Source organism: Sinohyriopsis cumingii, unplaced genomic scaffold, assembly GCF_028554795.1.
Source record: "Sinohyriopsis cumingii isolate HCF-2022 unplaced genomic scaffold, ASM2855479v2 utg001110l, whole genome shotgun sequence".
In the NCBI taxonomy this organism is placed as follows: Eukaryota; Metazoa; Mollusca; class Bivalvia; order Unionida; family Unionidae; genus Sinohyriopsis; species Sinohyriopsis cumingii.
In genome coordinates this window covers 886356-909894 of record NW_028315961.1, presented here as the reverse complement: position 1 = coordinate 909894, position 23539 = coordinate 886356, and the positions used below count along the sequence as shown (strand labels likewise).

The window sequence follows — 23539 nt, the reverse complement described above, 5'->3', positions numbered from 1 at the left end:
CCTGTACATGTTACGAACGTCAAGGAGGTTTTGGTTTGCTCATGCGTACACTTGATTTCAGTATTCTAATTGCAATCTAATTAATGATTGGTTGAGCATTAGTAGTGTAAAATGGTCTCCCTCCCCAATTTGTTCCTTTTAAGTTATTACACAGAGTTAAATTCCGGTTACATCTTTTTGATTAGGTCTTCTATATGATATTTCCATGTGAGATGTTCATCAAAGTACATACCCAGGAATCTGGCTACCTTTTTAAAGCATAATTGAGTGTTACTTAGTTATAATATTGGGGGATCCCTGTTTGATTCGGTTGTTGTGGAGGACATGAAATCTATTATTTTGCCTGGTGATATTTTACAACCACGTTTGTCAGCCCATTGACCCATCCTACTTAAGCCCATTTGAAGCTCACCGATACTGGTTTTCCTGGATGAGATGCTAACTTTCCAGGTATCACTATTATCAGCAAAGTGTCAGAAGTCTATTTGATCTAGGTCAATAGATTGGTCCAAATCAGTAATGATAATAATAAATAAGTTTGGGATTAGGGGTTGTCCATAAAGGACGTCCACAGATAATACCTGTTTTCCTACCTCCCTCCCCTTGTCCGCATATGGCTTACCCCGCTCCCCCTCCCCCCCCCCCACGGACGTTTGCATCTAGCATTATACACTGCTCTATGGTATGGCAGTGTAATAGCTGGTGCTCTCAAAATACAATGCTCACTGATCACAACATGTAGCTCAAAACAATAAAACAATTAAACAGAAAGTTCTTTCTTTAAAAAGTCTTTATTTAGAACATACAACTAAAGTTGTCATCTCACAGAAACCTAAATTTAATGGACAGTCAATGTCTTACTCCACTTCAACTAACGCAGACTGTAGCTAGTCAAATAAGTTACGAACAACTGGCAGACCATCATCACTACTTTCAGTTGCAGAAGTTGATGATACAGTTGACAGAACAGCGCAAACATATTCAGGCTCCACAGCACATACGTCTGCCACTTCAGCTTGTGTGCTCACTGCTGCATGGCTGTGAATACGGGCATCAATGAGTTCGCAGCCTGACATGGAAAGTACAGGCTACACTGATAACAAATGCACTTCTCAAGATCAGCAGTCACCAATGGGCAGTAGAAATTAAATGGCATCCTCAGGAAGTCGTGTGAAGGCTGCATATGTAAAAGAGCCAGTCGTTGATAAAGTGATCCAAACGTTCCACTGTTGCTGCCAACTGGTGCATAGGCAATCCCTTTATCTGTGCTGTAGTGTGGAACAGGTGGAGGTAAAAATCATCCAGTAAATATATCATTGTAGTTAGTGCAACGCTGACCACAACATGATTCACTGTTGCACTTCACAATCTGCAAGCAATACTGTGACTGTTGAATGTGACGACTTGACCACTCATCTGACGGTGGACTGATGTCCAGTTTTCCTGCATCACATGATACAAAAGATGCTACCACATCAAATCCATCAATAACCGTTGAGCTCCAGATTTCTGCCGACACTTCACCGGCCTTCTGGAAATTGGCCCTTTCCAACTCTACATCACATGTCTTGCTATTGCTATCCAAATGAGATCCATAATGACTTTGAGGCAGAATCAATCCTGATAGGTCGCGTGACAGAGGAGCCATGCGTCGTTCAATGGTGTTGTAGGCAGAATGCCCTGGTGCAAGGCACGCAACGAAACTTGTATCCATGTTGTTGTAATGGAAGGCTAGATAGCCTGTGGCTAGTATTTTCGGAAATCAAGGGTTTTCATCCGGACCGCCATCTGCTGTTATGACCACAATTGGCATCACTGATCCATTAATATACATAACAGGCTGAAAAGCAGGAAGTTCTTTGAGTTCTTCAGCGTGTGTCATTGCTGTGCTACTGTCATTCTTCCCACTGCAAATGAAGATAGCAGTTGGCGCTGTATATGATACAGCCCCTGGTTTTATAACATATGCAGCATAGACTGATGAGATCAGTTTGTGGCGTTCAGCAATAACCCAGTCGTGATTTGGCAGCTGCACAAGATACTCAATGTGCATCAGAATGGGCACCAGCTTATTTACTGCCGGTAATCCAAGTAGGTCACATGCCTTATCGTCTTGGCTCAAGAAAAAAACAGTGTTCTCCCATAGCAACAGCCAGACAATTAAAGTAGCACATTAAAGCTGCTGAAAAATGAGCATCCAAGTGATTACGCCTTTCACTGTTTCCTGCCTTAAGCAGCTTGACAGGCACTGTGGTCACGTGATGCTTACCTTCAGTCTTTACCTAATTACATTGAAGTATATGTAGATATGTTCCTGCTCGACTGATGATGAAACCATATTGGACGATGGCTTCATGCAAGTCATCCAACGTTTTTCATCTACTAAGCTTCTTAGAACGTCGGCGTGGATCAGCAGCTGCTCCACATGATACAATGTCTTTATAGCAACTGTGGATGGTCATCTTCTAAGCGGGGCCTTCCTACTTTCTGCCGACAGAACGTTTTGAGTCGCTGGCCAATGACTGCATGTTCTTCCAGAGCTTCAGTCAGCTTTCTCTTGAAGTCAAGCTGGAGTTCTGTTTGTGTGCTCGTTCAGCTGCCAGATGTTTAAACTTTTTGTCCAGTTGCACCTTTTTGCTGCCGAGTTCATAAGACTTTGTTTTCATATCAGCTGTCCATAGTCCAGTGTTTTTTTTTACCTGTAGGAAACTAGCCATTTGTGCGTTGACAGATTCTAACTCACTGCTTGCTGCGTCTTGTGCTGGTGTAGAGCGTTGGGTGTTTTTCTTCACTAGACATGCTACTGCTGTCATTTGCATCTTGGCATCTGTCTCTCTTGATGTTACATCAGCAGAAGATTCTTCCACCTCTGACTGAACATCACTATTTATCACCACAGTTGACGGAAGTTCCTGAGATGACGTGGTTAGCGTTGAAGTAGTTGAATCTGATGTTTGGCTTAGTCTTGCCGTAGGCATGGCAGCACGGGCCCACATGCTCATCAGACAACTCTTTCTCTCTGCTGCTCTCGCATGCCAAATTTGAATCAAGTTCTTAACTTCTTCTTCATTTTGTTTACAATTGTTCCACTGCTCCTGTGCACGTTTAATTGCCAGATCTTCCTTCAGATCAGGGTGTGCAGCAATGAAAGCATCCTTAAAGTCGTTATACAGTTTATAACGCACATCCATTATTAGCATCATTAGTATACAGGATATTCTTGTGTTAACATGTTTAGGCTCTAATAAACAGCAACACAGAAAGAGTGAAAACAACAAGCTTTGTAAAAATTAACAAACAATTTATTTCCCTGGAAAAATTATGTAAAAATGTAGAAAAAAGACCCCCAAAACTCACGGTTTCAAGAATCAATCCAAAAATAATCCAAGAATAATCCATGAACTAAATTGCAAAAGTCCATGTAACAAAATGTTCTAATAATTTCAAGATGAAATCCCGACGAAGATTCCAAGATGGATGACAATGACGTATGCTGTAATATGTACTGTATTTTTTAATCTACAGTTCTTGTAGAAATACAAATAATGACACTTCAGTGTTGGAAATCCGAATGAAAGGTCACTAAATGTCTTTGTTCAAGAATCCTGTTTGAGCACACAAATATTTCCAGGAAAAAGAATTAATCCTTTTGAAATCCAAACAATCTGAAGAAAGTTATAACTAACAAATCTGGCTACAACAAAAAAACACAACTTTATACGAAGTGTAAAAGCCCGAAAACTGAGAGATCTCTCTGAAACAAAGATTATATTATATTCTAAGACGCAGTTTCGAAATTCCCCAAATTGTGAAATCAAAAAGGGGTTCATGTGATCATGTTTACATAAAAAAATATCACGTACACAGAATATGGCCTTGATTAGACAAATGATATTACTCCGAGAATAAAATTTTAAAAAATTGTTTACTTCTTAAACCACATAGTCCCATCATGACCTTGACAACAACCAATCATTTTAAAATAAAAACAGAACTTATTTATGTGTCTGCTACTAATCTTGAATCAAGGTCAGGATCCAGGTCAACACCCGTGTTTATGAAAGAATAAGGTCAACCAATTTTCTGGAAAAAATGTCATCTCCAGTGAATAAATTTACATTATAATATCATATAATAGAATAAAAAATTTTAAAACTGACAAACAATTAAATTAAAATAAATATGAATTAAATCAGATATACGTAATAATATGTATTATTAGCTGGAAAAATATAGATATTAAAAGCTCTATTAAACATTATGTTGCCTATGTCACTGATTAACACACACATGTGTGGAAGGCAGCTGGAGTCGATGCTTTCAGATGTACTGTGCATAGCAGCAGTGTAGTGGTGGCTATTGAAGCCAGCTGCCTGTTTCAAGGCCAACCCATTTATATATACCCACCATGTTGGCCAATTCTGCACAACGCTACGTCATTGCTGTAAATACTGGATGACGTGTTATTTTGGTTCAAAAATCCATTTTGTATCAAGAAATAATGACCATACTTTAATCAAGGACAGTGATATTATAAAGTGTACAAAAATATCCCACATTTAGACTTGAAATGCACATGAAAATGTGATTTCTAAATGTCAACATGTAGACCCACTCAATGACCTTCTTGAACCTGTAACCGAGAAAATCCGATTTACTATGCATCTTTTAGGATCATACAAATAAATACATTATTTAAAAGATGGAAATGTAAACCTTAAAAATTTGGCATCTTAATCCAAGTTTCCCATTTTGCAAGGTGTGCCACATGTACAAAATCCTCTGCTACCCAACGTATCAACTTGCCGCTAGAACGAAATTCCAGGGCGTAGTCTGTTTCTAAATTCTTTAGTAATTTTTCCCCATAAACAAGACGTAAATACATTACATCCTATTTATATTTGTTTCTCTTCCAAATATTAGCTTGTTTTTAAACAAAATAAAATGTTAAACTTTACTAATTTTTTTACAGGCTCGGTTTAGTTTGCTTAATAGCTCTTGCCATGTATTGGCATTGTTACGTTGAATTTTGTAAAACAAGCTATAAACCTGACCTAATTACTCGACTGAAGGGCTGAAAGAAACAGTCCAAAGTAATATATTTCATTTCTATAGCCAGATAGGTAAACATTACATCTGTTCAAAGCTGTGCGCAAAATAGCCCGACCTTTCGTGAGTTATGAAAACGGGGGGGGGGGGGGAGTGTCCAAAATTAATATTAGTATGAACAGAATATTCTGGTGACAATTGCCTCTTTTCAAATGGTAAGCAATGCTATATTTTATTTTCATCAATCGGTCAAATTCGGTATGCATTTTGCTTGAATACTGGAGACGGAAACCTTAAGTGCGCAGAAATGCCCAACAGCATTGTATTCCATGGCACGAATTATACAAATTGAAATAAACAAATAATTTATACTTAGTGATCACCCATTAAGTTCATCCGCAAAACATACTGGAATACAGGTAGTAGGCCTAAAGCAGCTGTTCAACACAGAATATCATAACAAAAAATACTATCTTGTGGACATCCACAACGTCCTTTACACCCTTCCCCCGTTGTCCGCATTTGAACAACCTCCCTCCCCCATCTTTGCGGACATCCTTTATGGACAACGCTTACTACACTTCCCTCTGGAATCCCATTGTCCGGACTGAAAATTTCGGAGTAATCATTGTCCATTCTGCTCTTGATATTTCGATCGGTTAGGAAGTATGAAATCCATTAATGAATTTGGCCTGTTAATCCACAATGGTTGAGCTTTGCGATAAGACCACAGTCTTATTAAATGGTACAGTGTAGGTCTTTAACTGTGGAAGCCGCTTTGATTATGTGATATCAGCGTTTTGCTTTCAAGGTGGTATTTAAGTCTGTTATTGATCATAATTTCCATGATTTTGCATAGGCTATGTGTTAGAGATATCAGTCTGTATGGGTTCATATCAGATGGATCTTTGCCAGGTTTAGGTAAATGGGTTACAATGGCTTGCTTCCAATTGCTTGGGATGTCTCTTGTTTTCCATATTACAATATCAAAGGGTGTTCTCTAAGGGTGAGGTCATTTTTTCTATTGTATGGCCTTTCACCATTTGTAAATGGTTAAATCCTCATTCAAGGTATAAGTTATACAACTATGCTCATGGTCAGTTGGTGGAACTGGGTTTCAACTTTAATTCGAAATTGTTGGATTTGTATTGAGAGATTTGAGTTGCTGCTCATCTGCAAGAAATGAATTGCCAGGCTTTTTACTTTGTCATTAGTAGTAACTGCATCAGCGACTTTGGGGTTAGTGTTAGTTGGTTTACCCTAATCGATTTGATTTTATCCCACACCTGTTTCGTATTATTTTATTATGTTTAGTGTTTAGTAATGACCAGAACTCTGACCAGTTTATTTTTCATGGCGGTAAGAATAACATTTGTGTTATTTTTTAATTATAGATCAAAGCGTCTTAAGCAAGATTAGAGTGTTTAAATTAGGTTAGGACATTCTTATCTTTCATCGCTTGCTTACATTCTTCATTCAACCAGGAGACTGCCTGCTTTACGTTTTCCCATTTTGTTTTGGGGATGCTCAATTAACCTGCCGAGTTCAGGGTGTCAGCAACGAATTGTTTGATCGTTTGTGTGCTTTCATTGAGCATATCGTCTCCAGTTAGCCCTTCACAGATGGTGCAGAATGCAGCTCAGTCAGTTTTATTATATCTCCATTTATGTGGCTTAGTTAAGGCGTTAATGTTATTGAATATGTTAAGAGTTACATGTATAATAATCGGGAAGTGGTCACTCTCTAGGGTGCTCATGTGATCCACTTCCTTCCTGGTCAAAGACATTGAAAATATATATTTATGTGGTTCCTATACTGACTGTGACCGATTGATATTGCAAGGAGTAATAACGGTCGATTTGTGTTTGAGCACACCCTTGAACTACGTCTGGTAATGTATCGCTGGTGAATATAGCCTACTCCCTTTTTTCCATTGATCCAATTATTGATGATTGCGGTTAGGTATCCTGGGATTTAGGGATATATGTTTGGGGCAACGTGTGTTTCCTGAATGCATATACATGTAATATCTGGTTTGCATACTCCTCTGTTTAGTTTGATTATTAATTCATGGATATTTATTATCAGCCCCCTGCAGTTCCTCTGCCAAATGCAAAATTGCTTACGATTAAAAGTTCTTGATCCTAGGTTTTATATGTTGAGTTCGGGTGTTATAAACCCTACTTGATAGTTATGATCTGTCAAACACCTAGAAGGTCTGTCAGACCAGGATGTTGACATATATATTCAGTATAAGGACACCATCCAGTAAGTCTAGCATATGTGAAACAGTTAATTAATTCTGGGTGGCTGGGCGAGCTGCTAGGCCATTTTCTGCAATCAAAGCTGCTGGGCATGATTCTGAGCCTCTTCAGCTATTTACTACTTACCAGGCATCTATCCAATCTCTGTTGGTGAACTGACTGGCGATCATGCCGCTTCATATGCCTGAAGTACCAAAGTGAAGGAAAACATTCCTCGCACAAATACAAACCACACAGACACGCACATAGGATACATAAGGAAAGTGAAATTGCGCGAAGCTACATAAGCCATTATTTACAATTTTTTTTGTCATAGTTTACACGAGGGCCTATAGATGTATTCTATATCCATTCATAGCAACGACATAATGGAAACACTCCATCCAAATCGGAAGTGAAAGAAAACATGACCAAAATCGATAGAAAGAAATGTGAAAGTGCATGTCCATATACTTCTGTTTTCAATAAAACACAAAACATCGCCATTTCTGCTTCAATAATCAATATTTTTTAACAAGAAGCTTCAATAACTTAAATCAGGAATATAAAGAAATAAAGAATAGTAACCATAAATGTATGTAGAAGGTAGACATCAGTATGGAGTCAAATTTGATTTTCAATAATGGTAGACACTCTCATGTAGCTATCCATGTATGTTAAGTTTCGGAGTTAAAGAAAAGAGATAACCATATTATTCACACAGCCATATTTCTATTTTGTCATCATTTTTTGATTAATCAGGATCAATTAATTTACTAAATGTTTTAAGAGTTATTATAAATTAAGTTGAAATTGCATTTATTCCGCAAAGAGTGGTGATGTCTTTGAGAGAAGGCAATTCATGCAGTCAAAGTAGTATGCACTATGGTCGTTGGGAAAGTATGTGGCAACCCAATAGGTCCCTTATTGATGAATTTCATCAGTGTTGATGGCATTTCATCATAGACTTGACCGAATGTAGGATTGCAACTGGGAAGTTCATCTTTAGCATACATTAGAGGATTTCAAAAAGCTCTGTATGAACTTTGAATCAGATTATATTTTTTTTTGTAGATATCCATTCTTTTTAATTTTGTTTCTGTTCACAGGTAGTGATAAGTCATCTATTCACACATGACATTTTTGTTGATAACCATCTGTTAAGTAAAGTCAATATACTATGCGTTATCTCCGTACTTTTTTGCAAGAAAGCGTCGATGCATTTGGTCTCTAGAGAAGTCATTGGAGTCAAGGAACGGCCACACAAGTCTTAATATCACCTTCAGAAAATCTCTTCCGAGATGAGAGTCCATGCTTCTTCCAGATACTCTTTCATCATTTAATCTTGACTCATAATCATTCATTCGCCATTCTGTTTCTGAATAGGATGATCAATGTGGCATAAATGACACTGACCTCTTGTGCGACTGTGTTTCTTTCAGTAAGGGTGCTGAGCAAAACAGGAGATACAATTCTGTTCTTGCTCTGGCCATCTTGACATCATTACTGTACACTATGTCTTTTTCTTCTTCTGTATCAGATACTTCCTCGTAGCCTGTCTCCGTAAGTTCTTCGTGTTCCGTGTTTTTGCTATTAGTCTAGACTAACTTTTCTCTAACTGTTATTACCAAAGCATTTCTCAAAGATATTCATCATCCATTTGTATCAGTTGCAGTAATTTGGCAATGAAACAAACTAAAGTATTGTTAGGAAGTTCATCCATAGAACTATCATTCAGTGAAGTTTTCAATATCTCATACATTTATAGATATAAACGCTCCTAAAATGAGTCTTTTGCTCATTATAGAGCTTTTTGTTAACTTTTAAGGTGGCACTGCTTCCTAGTCATCCTGCATATAAACCACTAATACGATAATATTTGAAAACCATACCTAAAGATCAATTGTATCAAATTAATTTCATCTGAATCAAATTCATTGGTAAGTTGTGACCGGAGCTAAAATTGTACCCTCACAAAAGAACGGTTTTGCCCATATGAGCGAATAAGTTGCTTAATGAATTTTATATGGCTAATATGCATGCCGTAGATGAATTTGTATTTGTGCTGCATATCATTTATGTGCTTTCCTCCTCAAATCATTTGCGTATGTAGTCCGCATTTCATGATAGTGCCAATGCTGAAAATCAGCATGTGTAGTATCATCCCTTGTAAACGTTTACAAATTATTAAGTTCTAGTTCTTTTTCAGGTAGTCGTGATAACTACATACAAACATGTCAGTGTATATTATTCTCATTATATGTGCATCCGATGAAGTGTATGGAAATGTTATGGTATTCTTTCAGTCTTTACACAAATTCGTTGTATCTAATTTCTTCGGGAATGTCAAATCTTCTTTGTTATTTACTATTTGTATGATGGTACTTCCTAGGATTATTTCTTCATCAGTCTTGCACTGGTTATAAATAAATTAATTGTTTCGATAAGTGGCACATAAAGTCTTTGTCATAGTCAACCACTTTTTTCCTTTAAAGCAAAGAAACCAAGACTGTCCAAATTTGAATGGAATCGTATTGAATGGATTTACTTGTATTATCTGTTCTTGGTAATCATCTAAGTCCTGAATACTGTAATCGAATTCCATCCACGGAATTTGTTGCAGTACTGAGGATAAAAGTTACAGCATGGTAATCTTTACAACCAGATAGCATTTTGTGTCTGTGCTAACCTTTCCTGAGTATCAGTCTCATATGCTTTGGAAATAGAATAGCTTCACAGTCGAAATATTTTTCTAATAGTCCAGCGGTAATTTTGCCATGATTTGCTGCATATTAAGAAATGTTTGTGGAGAGTTACGAATGGGAAAGACCATGGGACATGTTACGATGAAAACTCAAACAAGCCTGCATGTTGCAATCTTTTGTGAAATAATGGTTTCGTCATAAAATTTTCATATGTTCAATTATTAAGGTAAGATGTACCATACAAATAACAGTGAATTACCTCCAGCATTGAACGATACACTGAAGAATTATAAAGGACTACCGCAGACAAGATTAATAATGGCAATAAAAGAAAATTCTACCAAAATAACTTTGAAACCAAACTCTCATTGTGGCTGATCAGTAAGTTCTTTCCTTTCAAGCTTTTTGAAGAGCCGTTTCAAAACATTATAGGCTAACTTTCTAAAATGGAGAATGCGGAAATATTGGACACAAGATCAGCAGATTGTAATGTGTCATTATGCATTAAAGTCCACAAATAAGAGTGGTAAAAAAAACCAAAAGAACAACTTTAATATACAGAGGAATCAAGTTTCTTCTGACACAATTCCTATCAATCAAAATAACAGGATGTTTGTATGAAACACACAAATCAACATCTCTTCTAGTTGTGATGACTACAATTGTTTCCCATTTGTTAAAGAATCCGAACCAATAATTAGTTTTAGAATTTGTTTTAACAAATCGAAAAAATATATATATATCAAACACGATTAATAATATGAAATGAAAGACATCATACATAATCATAACCTAATTTCTTATAGCATTGTATATAAAATACATCTGCACCATATTAAATTGACACTTTCGAGAACTTATACATTTGCTGACAAGACACTTTCATAAATAACAGAGTATTTTACATAAGATGTATACGTTGTGTAGTGTATCAGAGACATTAAAGTTTTATTTTTAATGATGAATATTCAATCACAGGAAAAAGAGTTCAAACTATTTACATTTTAGAAACACATAAATGAACATGATATCTAATATCGATAACCACTGAAAATAACTTGCATGACTCCTTCAGGCAAAGATGTGCTTCATTGTGTTACAAAAACAGAAATAGGATAATTTGTAAAGGGTAATTTTACTTTATCGTCTTCGGCAGGTTTGGTAGTGAAATAAAATATACGCCATTAGGGATATTAATGTCAAATGCACTCCTTCTCCTAACATAAAAGCCCACAAAAAATCACAACAAAACTAGTAGACCCAATATCCAATACTGACTTGCTACAAACATACATTCTTTTGACTGGCACTGAAATCATTGCTAATCATTTATTATCAGAGAAACAAGGGTACCATACTTAATGCAAAAATATCAGTTTACAATATTTATTTGCATATAAATATGTTCATATTACAAAATTAAACGACCTGATTCATAAACTGCTTTATTATAATTGGCTTTAAAGTTCCATTATTCAACCACTAATGATTACTACCAACTATATATATTTGTATGCATACTTGTTGGCTGTATTGGACATATAAAAAGTTACTTTCAATTGTGCAAGGTATAATGATTACATAGATGTGATAATGCTTGTAGATTTACTTTTAACACTGTTTTTCATTTGCACTAGAAGAGAGGAATCATCTATTATTAAGTAGAATGAGCAATAAAGACAGCGAGAAACCATGCATAAAACATAAACTCCAATAACAACAAAATCATAGAGTCAAAAACGAAATGTACGGAAAATAGATTTATAAGCACATTTCTATCTTTAAACAGTTGCAATACTAAGCTGTATTAGAATATGTTCATACAATATGTTCATACAAGCACAACCTACGATGCAATGATCGAAAATCAATCATTAGGGCTCATAACTCTGTCAAAAAGAAACCCTTAAAATGTTATAAGTCAAACCAATAGAAAGAATGTGCACTTGATACTGTATCAAAAGCTATGGAATTTATAAACCGGTCTTATAAGTGTTTATACCAAGCAACAAAAGGATTTTGCTGGTATGAAATGCAACCAAAGGGATGCAGTTCAAAAAGTCTTATCAGCATCTGTTTAGTCCTCCCATCAAATTTCATGTTCAAAACAGCATGTATCGAAATAGATTGCTACAATGAAGACTAAAGCTTGATCAAGATTCTGTCCAAAATGGCAATGGAAGGAAACAATAATAAACAACATATTTATGTAATAAGCATCTCACAAGCAAAATGATGTTGCTGAAATAAGCTGCAAAAAAAATACATTGTAAACAATGCTTTTACAAGAAGTTTGATCAGGTAGACAAACGGACAAAAATGTATAGTCTCCAACTATCCACCATTTCGATGACAGGGCCCGCAAAAAGAAATGCAAAACTTACCCTTTAAAATATCAACAAAAAAATTGAGTATATTTTGTTTTCAAAAATACTTTTGTATGAAATGATTTTCTTTTGCTTGTAAGAAGCTACTTGTTTTACATAAATTTCATTAAAAATGTTAATCATGAACAAATTCATTCTAACATATTGTATTCCAAGCTTTGAGTAATAGACCAAAGCTTAGTTTTTTCTACTAATTACAACCCCACCCCTACCCCGAGAAATAAAAACCCCAAAATTTTTCATTCAAAGAACACGCTTTATAATTATTTAAATTTTGAAACAGTGTGAAATAATAATGAATGTTATTTACTAAGCATTCTGTGTGTAAACAAGTGCTATTATCTATATTCTGTTATTATGTCATGTGAAGACACCATAGCTCTGTTACTGTGTCAGGCAACGTTGCCATAGCTCTGTTACTGTGTCAGGCAAAGTCGACATAGCTCTGTTATCTTGTAATGAGAAATTGCCATAATTCTGTTAACATGTCATGAGAAGTCGGTACGGCTTTCAATCATGATAAGTAATTTCAAGAGTTAAGAAACAAAGGAGAGAAAACGTTATAAGTGGCATGCATAAAGGTACTTACCCATTATCGGCTTTAACATTTGATACACCTGAAAGGCATAATGCCAAAACAAAAAGAATTACATTAAATAAATAACTGACAACCGATACATCTATTATATATTATAAGGACCATTCATTAGTATTTTAAAGTCATCCATATAAAATGTATTAATTTAGCCACCAAAAGAGAAAAAGTAATAAAGCTTAAAAGTAATGGAAATATAATATAATTAACAGTAGCCCTTTGGAGATTGAATTGCTTTAGGCCAAATTGTTCACATGAATTTTCTCATTTGGTTCAAACTTTAGGACTAAAACTGGCTGAACGTGCGGACTGAACGAGACATTCAAGTGATTAATGTAAATGTATAAGTTACTGAATTTTAACTGTTAAATTCTTAAATTTTAAATGCTACCACTACTACTACTACAAATACTACTACTACTAATGCTTCCATAAGAAATATTAATATTCTTGAAACTTTTGTCGGAATATCACCTACAAATGCCAGTGTACAACAATGTGCAGTACAAGGCAGGTTACATCAAATAGTTACTTTCACACTACCCTGAATCCAAAGGAAAGGAATAGCTCGCACAGATCAATAAGATAAATTACTGTGTTCCATGTCATTTGTATCGTCATATTTTTTCACGCCTCATGGGCAATATTATGTTTAAGTATTTATTGATACCCCATAATGGTTAAAATGTAAATTACAGATAATGGTACATGTTTATGAAAATGACTCATTCCGTTAAAGCAATTCATAAAAATTGTCCATAATAGTGGTTTTGCTAATTTGCTATATATTGGCACAATAACGATTGTTTTCATATACTCTTATGTCGGAATAGTGTGTGCTATAAGTTGGCTTTAAAAATGAATCAATTATATGGCATTGGTTGAAAAAAGTTCTGTATCAAAATTGGATATGTATATATGTGTGTGTGTGTGTGTGTGTGTGTGTGTGTGTGTGCAGTGGATTTCTGTATAGTGGGACACATTGGAGCTAGAATATTTTGGCGCAATTAGGCGACTGCCCCAATTATGTGAAAGAGTTAAAAAGGTATACAGTGTACATGTATTTTATCCTTAAGATTTGTTCCAAATAATAGGTGGCCCAAATTAAAAGATGGCTCAATGAACTGGAATCTAGTATATATATATATATATATATATATATATATATATATATATATATATATATATATATATATATATATATATATATATATATATTCAGTGAGACTATGAGAGAGATAGAAATGGACACAACAATTTGGATTAGGTGGATGTGATGCAATAAATTTCTACATATAAATTACGAATTATTTCTCTATTTTATGTCCTTATACTACTTTGATCACACAAAAGGACTAAAACTTGTTTTATTTATGCCACCACTGCATGATATGAATTGAAAGTTACTGATTAGAATGTACCATGTATAAGTGAAACGCTGTATATGGCTAACATTGTTTTTACCATAATTTTTTTGTTTCATAATTTGAAGCAAGATCATGTTTTCAAAGATGATCATGCATTTTATCACTAATGTATGTGCTGCAAAAGCCATGATGGGCTTGTCAGGATAAAAAACAAAAGATTAAGTTCTGTTTGTGGGTAGGTTTTGCAAAGTATTAGCTAAAGCGCTAAACAATTGCTCTACGGATAAGATTTTGAAGAAAACCATCTGCATTGTATATCTTTGAAAGACACGTGTTCTTCAATGACTCTTTGACAGAATTGATTCCCAGTTATATTGGTAATTTTACCTTGAATGATTGCATGTGGATTACGAGATACCGTATTTTGGCTCCGTAGCCGGTTCATAAATATGCAGAGATGAAGCACCTGAACAATGACATGTGCAAAACAACGTAAAGAATATTTGTCTCCCTAAAAGTATAATCACCTTGTAGGTATGTTTCTTTGGGAGATATATTCCTTTGCACATGCTAAAAATCACAGATAGTTAGCATATATTCAAGTCACTTCAAACGTTGGGAAATAATTATATTATAGATAGTGTAGATATGTCAAGTGTGATATCATAAAGCAGAAAACTATTTTTATTCAGAATAACAGTCTTAAGACAGCTTAATGACCAATCTAATTCCGCTAGTCAAGAAATGGGTTATGTCATCACAATGATACAGATTTTTGAATGATACAATCCAAACAAGTATGCAGTTACACTTGAATAAAACAGGTTAGCTAGCCAGTTCATCTAAATGAAACTACACGTAAGACAACATTTTATATCATGCATACACTGTAAAATTTTAGTATATTCCAAATGAAAACAAATTTGCTTAAGTGGACATGTGTAAATTGTTAGCAATCACTGACATATTTGAACTTTAATTCCCAGCTGATGTAGCTTAACGTTCGTGTTAGATGAGACAGGGGTATTCTTTAATGAGAGAAATACAAAATCTTACCATCCGTTTTCCCTGCTTGACAAAGTCCGATATCGCTGAAATCTTCAACCGATGTCTTGTTTCTAAATATATTTTTAAAAATTTACATTTAAAAATAACTACAATGTATACACTATGCAAATAATTTGTTATTAAACACACAAAAAGCTTTGGGCAGAATTAAAGAAAAATTTAAAACCTGTGAAATGACATAAGTGGGTTCCATCTTTGCTCAATTCCTTAACATTCCAATCTAAATCGAAATATAATTCATGTAATTGTGTACTAAAAGACTGAAAAAGAGTATAATATTAAATTATGTTTTCTATCATCTAATTAAACTGTGTTTATTGTCTACCTTAGACAAAGCATGTTGGTATGGATAATAGTGGTGCTATTAAGGCTTATAATAAAATTATGTGTGACTTATAAGTTTGCAGAAGCCACCTTGGTTCTATCTGTTGAACATGACTATTATAATAAAAGTTTAAAAATTAAACATGGGTTACGCTTCTTCATCAATGCTTCTGTTTCTAACCTGCTTATCATTTATATTTAAAAATGAAATCTGTCATCCATTATTGAAAAACGCATATATGGCTTTAGAGCAAGATGAGAGGTGAATTGAATTTGAAGCTTTATTAATACAGAGTCAATCGAATACAGAATCGGAAGACAACTTTTAATTGGTTCTGTGATTATGTCCAATATACAATTCATGCTCTCTCCACTGAGACTACAATTTTGATTTTATGGCTCATATTTGAACTTAGTAGATAGCAACGATATGAATATGCCCAACAAAAGACTTTTGAATCTTCAGATTAAGAGATATGTTAACAGACAAATCTGGTGGCCAGAAGTAAGCTTTTATCAAACTCTGTTGATTAGAAACTAGAATACAAAAGAATAAAAATTAATCAGAACAGAATTTACCTTGTGTCGTTCTTGCATCCTACAAAAAATAATACTGTGAGTGAATTAAGAGACTAATACAGAAAAATACATGTATACATGGTATGCTGCAAACGTTTAAATGGATGGATTTAAAAATCTATGAGATTAGAAGGTTCTGGAAGCAAACTTCTTTACAATTTGGTGGAATTTTCCATTGGAAATGCGGCTTTTCAATAGCAATCTATTGCGACATGGGTTACATAAAATATGAATATAAAGCATTTATTAAACAATTATTCGTTCATGTATAGTATATGTCTTTTGGAATCCATCACCAGAGTTGATTTGTTCAGAGATAATTTGATAGGAATTATTTTTGTAGGTCATTCACTCCAGCTATAAAATGTTCTTTAATGTTTTGGACCAAAACCCTACTGTGGGATTATTGTGAACTCATTCAAAGATATTCTGGATTATATCATTGTGGTACAACAAGACATTCAAGACTGATGTAGTTCACTTACGATAGAACAATACGATTAATGGATATTAACTCAGAATATTGTCCTTTATCTTTTCAGTTTGAATCATCAGGAAATAAATTATTTGATGAATTTGACACATGTACGTATGTATGTATGTATGTTTATGTGTGTGCTTGTATATATATATGTTCACGACAGGTAGTTATCTTTGCTGTAATATCTCCATGGTACCTTTAAAAATCATAATCTATCTGTTTAGCTACATAGTACATGTATATCAATCAACATAGTAAGGAACGAATTCATATATTTTCGAATAGCATGACAGGTAAGAACAATATTAAAGTTGAGAAGGAATGTACAGAATGGGATGCAAACATCTGAATGATGTTGATCAAACAAGCAATGTTAGCAAAATTACGTTTTAACACTTGATACACTTCTGATAAAGAAGTCTTTCATTTTTAAATGCAGATTATTGAAACCATGTTGAGTAAAACAATCGAGTAATACACAAGAGTTAATGTCATAATTTAAGCTTTTGATAAACGTACAATCGATTTACATATTTACTTCTTACCGTATAAAATAAAACTGACATAAAACAGATGAGACTTTCCTCTGTGAAATGGTTTCTTATTTTATATTATTTGTGTTGCATGAGTATATTAAGATGAAAAAGAAGCTATGGAAAAGGTTACCATTAAACAAATAGAAAAGAAATGTTTCTAATATTTATTAATGTCTGCAATCAGTTGCATATAACAAAATTGTATAATTTTTATAAGGCACACCCTGTACTAAATGGAACAAAGAAATACCGGTTTAAAATTTTTATATATATATATATATATATATATATATATATATATATATATATATATATATATATATATATATATATATATTCTACACATCTAGAGAAGCAGCAGAGGGGGCGAATCGGACATTTTGTCCAAACGTCATTTGGCTTAATTAATACCTACTGCACTCAGCGGATCCGGTGTCGTCAGCGCCTGGTAAAAAAAAAAACGACGTCGTCGTCGTTGTCATCGTCGAGGGGCCAAATCGGCAATTGTCCGAACGTCATTTAGTTTAATTGATACCTTCTGCGCGCCGATCCCAGCGTCGTCAGCGTCCGGTAAAAAAGCGCGACGACCGCGTCGATGTCATCGCCCCCTCTGCTGCTATGATCTTACAAACAGAGTGATCACTAACTCCTCCTCTTGTAGATCAATTAGGTTATTTGACTGATCGGTAAGTTTAAAATTAATTCTCGTTAAAAACCGATTATGGCATCGCATATAGACCGGATTAATCGGATTCTCTACGATTAAAAATCCCGGAGGGGCTGTTGGTGAAAATGAATAAAGGATATATCCCTGTTGAGCTTGATTTGATTGATTGGTATCTACCTGGTAACTCCCTTCGATAGCATCACACACTAGATTAATTGCTATCACCGATGCGATATTTACGTTGTACGGGGCAATATGCCTACCATCATCTCCGTTATCGTGTTTGAGGATATAAGTTGATGGACTGAGAAAATCATTAAGAGACTTTCTTAGTTCTGGCGCGTTGTATCCTGGAAACCTGAAATCGGGTAAATCGGCTTCTGCGATATTATACTCGGTTAGGAATCGTTGTTTATTATCATCGCTGCTATCGGATATTGTTTTAACGATTCGTTTATTGATATATTCCATGTCTGATATAAGTTGATTTAACACCTCAACGTGTTTTCGTGTTTTTGTTTCCCGTAGCTGTTCTAGTTGTGATTGGTAAATACGATTAATCTCGGCAAACGCATCAGTGATATCATTTAAACCAACTGTGGTCGACGCGAACAATTTAGGAGTTTCCTTATACGGAAACTCCCATTGCATGGTATTCCTGTCTCGAAATATAAACTTGCTGGGTAATAACGCGCCTTTTATAATAGACCAATCAGGTCGATACCGGGGGGTAATCTCATGATACGATTGCTTGTCCGCGGGGATTTCATGAGGTGGATTCTTAGGCCATCCTAGTATGGTTCTTATTGAACTGTTATAGATATCAACCATATACCCCGGTGTGCTTATTTCAATCGTCGACGATAACGTCGGTTCATGAACCGTAATAGCGATTTTTGATTCTTTTCCTGTGATCGATTTTATCCTGCGCTGAAATTCTTTATTAATTTGTTCTATTTGGTATGACCCAGTTGGTATTGTAACCTCCTTCCAGTCTGGGGTTCCATCGGGTTTATTTGTCCATGCAAAAACCAGCGAGTTATTAGGTTGTTGTCCGTTAAATGCGTCCGCTCGGATATTAGGCCAACTGTGATATATTCGCAATTTTGCCAGCGCTATTTCCTTCACTGGAACCGGTGATGGGAAGTTCACACTGAATTCGGGTTTCGTTGACGTTATCGATATCATATTTGTTTGTACCGGAGTGGTGTTCTCCGCGATCCGCTGAAGTAATTGAAACCCTTCGGGGTTCAGCGACATTATTATTATTCGTTGTTTTTAGTGTCTAATTTCAACAACCAGAGCCCATTGAAGTGGTTCCGGCTTCCAGTTGAAAATCCTCGATTTTTGACATCGCGGAGCTGTACAACTGGACCATCGTGGAGAATTCAACATCGGATATGAACAAATTATCAATCGACAACGAGATCAACCCGGATAATTTCGAATACGCGTCGGATACTATTTGATGTTTTACTGTATACTCGTCGAGTTTTTTCTGAAAACACGATGATATCTTTTTAGTGATTGCGTTGGCGACTCCAGCAATTGTTGTCATCGCGGAGATAGCGATTGGAACAGCGATCGGGGCTATCGTGGTCACCGTGGATAAAATAACACCGGTACCGGCTACTATACCCGACACCGAGTACACGACCGCGTCGATGGCGGTTATTTTTCGGCGGTATTTTTTTATTTTTGCGCGGTATTGTTCGGAAAGCGTTTTCAAGTTCGCGGAGAATTCTTTTGCGGTATCGAATCGATATTGATGTGACGTCGGTGATACCTCTGATTCAATTACCCTGGTGGTCATTTTTATTTTAAAAGAGCTAGTGTTTTTAATTAATTAGATTCGCTACAAATTCCACATACCATGTGATGTTTGCCCCGGCTAAATTTCCATCAACGGCATAAATTGTAAACTGTTCAGTTGCGTTCTTGTCTATAATTGTTGATATTGTATTGTTAAACCCGGATGAATTCGACGATAATATATTAAACTGCATCATTGAAACCAGTGTCAATCGATAAATGCCCTTAACAGTTGCGGTAATATTTACTATATTCTGTGTAGGAGTCCAATCGAATGATCCATGCCGAATCGTGTATACTGTGTTGATGATGTTTTCATGAGGGGTTTTTATTTTTTCGAATTGCTCTGCTACTCTCGGTAGTCCGTCTTTAATCGCTTCAACATCAGTTCTGATTATTTCTATTCTCCGCAAATTCGCGTCTATATTATTCTTGTTCGCTGCAACATTAGTTTTGATTGTTTCTATTTCCCGTGTATTCTCGGTTATACTTTTTTTGTTCGCTGCAACATCAAGTTTGATTGTTCCTATTTCATATGTATGCACGTCTATACCTTTTTTGTTCGCTGCAACATCAGTTTTGATTAATCCTATTCCCCGCCAATACGCGTCTATATTTTTTTTGTTCGCTTCAATATCAGTTTTGATTGTTATTATGTCCTGTGTATGCGCGTCTACACCCTTTTTGTTCGCTTCAATATTAGTTTCGATTGTTCTTATTTCCTGTGTATGCGCGTTCATATTACTTATGATCGTTGTAACACCAGTTTCGATTGTTCTTATTTCCTGTGTATGCGCGATCATATTATTTATGATCATTGTAACATCAGTTTTGATTGTTTCTATTTTCCGTCCATGCGAGTCTACATTATTTATGATCGTTGCAACATTAGCGCCGATTATTTCTATTTCCCGTTCATGCACGTCTACACTCCTTTTGTTCGTTGCAACATCAGTTTTGATTGTTTTTATTTCCTGTCCATACGCAGTGATATCATTTATAGTTGTTGTAATCTCATCCAGCTTGGTATTTTTTTTACCAAAGAATTTACCAAAGTTGTCATCGATCCTGTTAACATTTTTTCGTAACGTGTAAAATTGGCCCGACAGCGTTGTAAACTCCGAAATAGTGGTTTTTATCCCCGCAAGATTCGGTTCGGTTACCGTCGGGGTCCCAAAAAAACTAGCGGTAGTGAGTTGTATATCGGCGACAGATTTTTTCACCTCGGTGACAGATTTTTTCACCTGCGTGTCAAGTTCGATCACAAATCCATTCAACCCTATAAAACTGTCTCGGACGAATGTTATCCTATTCATCACCGCCGATATAGGTTCACCCGGTTTGAGTCGTCCGTCGCTGGTATACAGCGCGATAGTGCCCTCGGCGGCATCACGCTGTCGTATTAAAACGTCATCCAGCGACACATTACTGGATTTCAATTTACCCTGGCGGTCTTGAAATACAACTATTTCACGTGGGTCAACACTGGTTAAGTGTAACGTATCAGCGATTTCATCCTCGATTAGTTTTTTTATGTCATCGGTGGCGGGCGTTTCCGTGGATTTTTTCAGCGCCGAAACCGGTCGTCCCCAAATATCAATCATCGTTATTGTAAAAAAAAACGGCGTTTCTAATTAACCCGCCGGGCCTCTGCGACCCCACTAGTGTATTCGTTTACAACCACATGAGGTGGTTTCCGCGATGATGAAATCGCCGCGAGTACGTTCAATACCTCACGGCCACATATCGGTGGGTCACTTAATTGCTGCGTTGGCAGCGTGGAATAAAAAACCGGGGCTGAACACGCCCGGATATACTGCATGAACTCGTTCGGCGGGGCTAACCCGTATGAATCAAAATAGACGATCGCACGCGGATCAATCGCGTATGCAACCCAATGAGTTCCCGCTCCGGAGGATTTATCGAGGTTAATTATGCCGGTTTCAATATTCCTTGGTGCCGCCGGTAATTGATCCCTCATAAAAACACCTCTAAAGTTTTTTATCGCTAGCGCGTTTGCGGCGTCTATTAAATCAAAATTAGACATAGGAGTTAATAAACGGTTCCCGGTAGTCTTAGACCCTTTCCCGAATACCATGAATACGGGGTTCCCGGTAGTCTTAGACCCTTTCCGGCCACGGATCGTTTTTTTTTATAGCCTTTCCCGGTTGCCTTTTTCAATGCCATCCCCGCCGCGGTACCAACGGCTCCTAACGCCGCCGCCTTCGCCACTGCTGGTGCGGCCGCGGCAATCAATGCCGGAATCGCAGCTAACAGCGGAAATATCCCACCGGTCTTTTCCATGTTTTTAATCGCTGCGGCTGAAAAATCTATTTGAACACCCTTTTTATTCTTCATCGCATTATTGAAATGTTTTATTTGACGCGCCGTCAACGATATCTTATGATTACCACCCGCCATCTGCGACGGCTTCAGCGTTATTGTGGTCCCGCATTGTTTAGCCGACTTTGATCGTAATTTCTTGACTTGACCATCAGTCAACTCTACACTGACGACACTATACGACATTTATTGTAAACGCGTTTGTGCTTTCAATTACATGTTTTCCACTGGCGCATCAACGATTCTCATTCGTCCACCAACACCTTCCAACAGCATTGATTTATCGCTGAGAATGACAGCAACCGCTCTATAATTGGCACCACCCGGGGCTATACGAGCTCGGAAGTGTATATCAACGACGGATTGTCTCGTTAAATCAAGATGTTCAGCGAAAAATAATAAATCGGATACAGGTTTTTAAAATCAAATTGTGATGTTTGCAAACCAGTGTCGACGTTTTGATCACGACCCATATATGACAGCAATCGATGGTACACACGTGCGATATGGTTGTCGCCGTAATTAAGCTGTATATCCTCGGATGGTTCCTGTTGTCCGTTTATTCTCAGCGAAACATCCCTGACTCCTAATTGATCAAATATCATATGGCTGCGTTCTTGACTGCCCAATCGTTCCCTATTCTGTAGCGCTATGAATATATGACGCGGGGCTGAAACACCCTGTTTTGATGCCAAGTGCCATGTAAACGTATCGGCGACGTTATCCTCTTTAGCATCAGTTGTTACCGCTAGCCAACTCAACAACGATTTCCCTCCCTGTTCCATAAATGCTAACAATCGTGCTTCCGTGGTAACTGATGGAGTCAACACCGGCATCCACAATGCTATTTTAGTTAAAACGACTTTACCGTCAGCGACACCAGCAGCACGCCATATTGCATTGTTATCATCGCCCCTTCGCGTTAGCGCGATTGTATGCTTAGCCCCATAGATAACTTTTCTGACATTTCTGCAAAACCCAAATATGTGATGGAGTGGAATCGCGCATGAAAACTTTCGGCGTGGTCTTTGCAACATTGTTACTCGTGCTGCGAATCCCGTATTGTAATTATCGTTAAGACTTTTCATAATATTGAACTCAGCGCCCGGTCTTGCCCTGCGGTCTGGATTGGTTGCTTCAGCTTGATTAGCAACTGAAGTATCTTGTGGTGTTAGCACGTTAATGTACTGAATGTGATCAGCGTTATTAGTGGTGTCCTTTGCGAACATCATAGATGGGCCCGCCGATCTTGTATAATCATCTGAGTATCTAGCTAGCCCAATTATCGTCGTTGCAACATCAACCTCGCGTTCTATTGATTCAATTTCTCGCCCGTCAATAAGATATCTGGCGCTCTCAAATAACGCCATGATACCGTTGTTG

The 23539-nt window shown here is 36.5% G+C and overlaps 1 protein-coding gene across 2 annotated transcripts in view; it reads right to left on the bottom strand.

Annotated features, from left to right (window-relative positions):
- The window catches only part of LOC149772829 (nephrin-like), a 267846-nt gene that overhangs the window by 4265 nt on the left and 240042 nt on the right, over nucleotides 1–23539 (bottom strand). For both annotated transcript variants that reach the window (XM_089947226.1, XM_089947227.1), the window contains 3 exons: nucleotides 16318–16336; nucleotides 15403–15464; nucleotides 12974–13001 (listed from right to left, as the gene is read on the bottom strand). In XM_089947226.1, the coding sequence (XP_089803352.1) occupies nucleotides 12974–13001; nucleotides 15403–15464; nucleotides 16318–16336 (109 nt within the window). The remainder of the gene's footprint in view (nucleotides 1–12973; nucleotides 13002–15402; nucleotides 15465–16317; nucleotides 16337–23539) is intronic.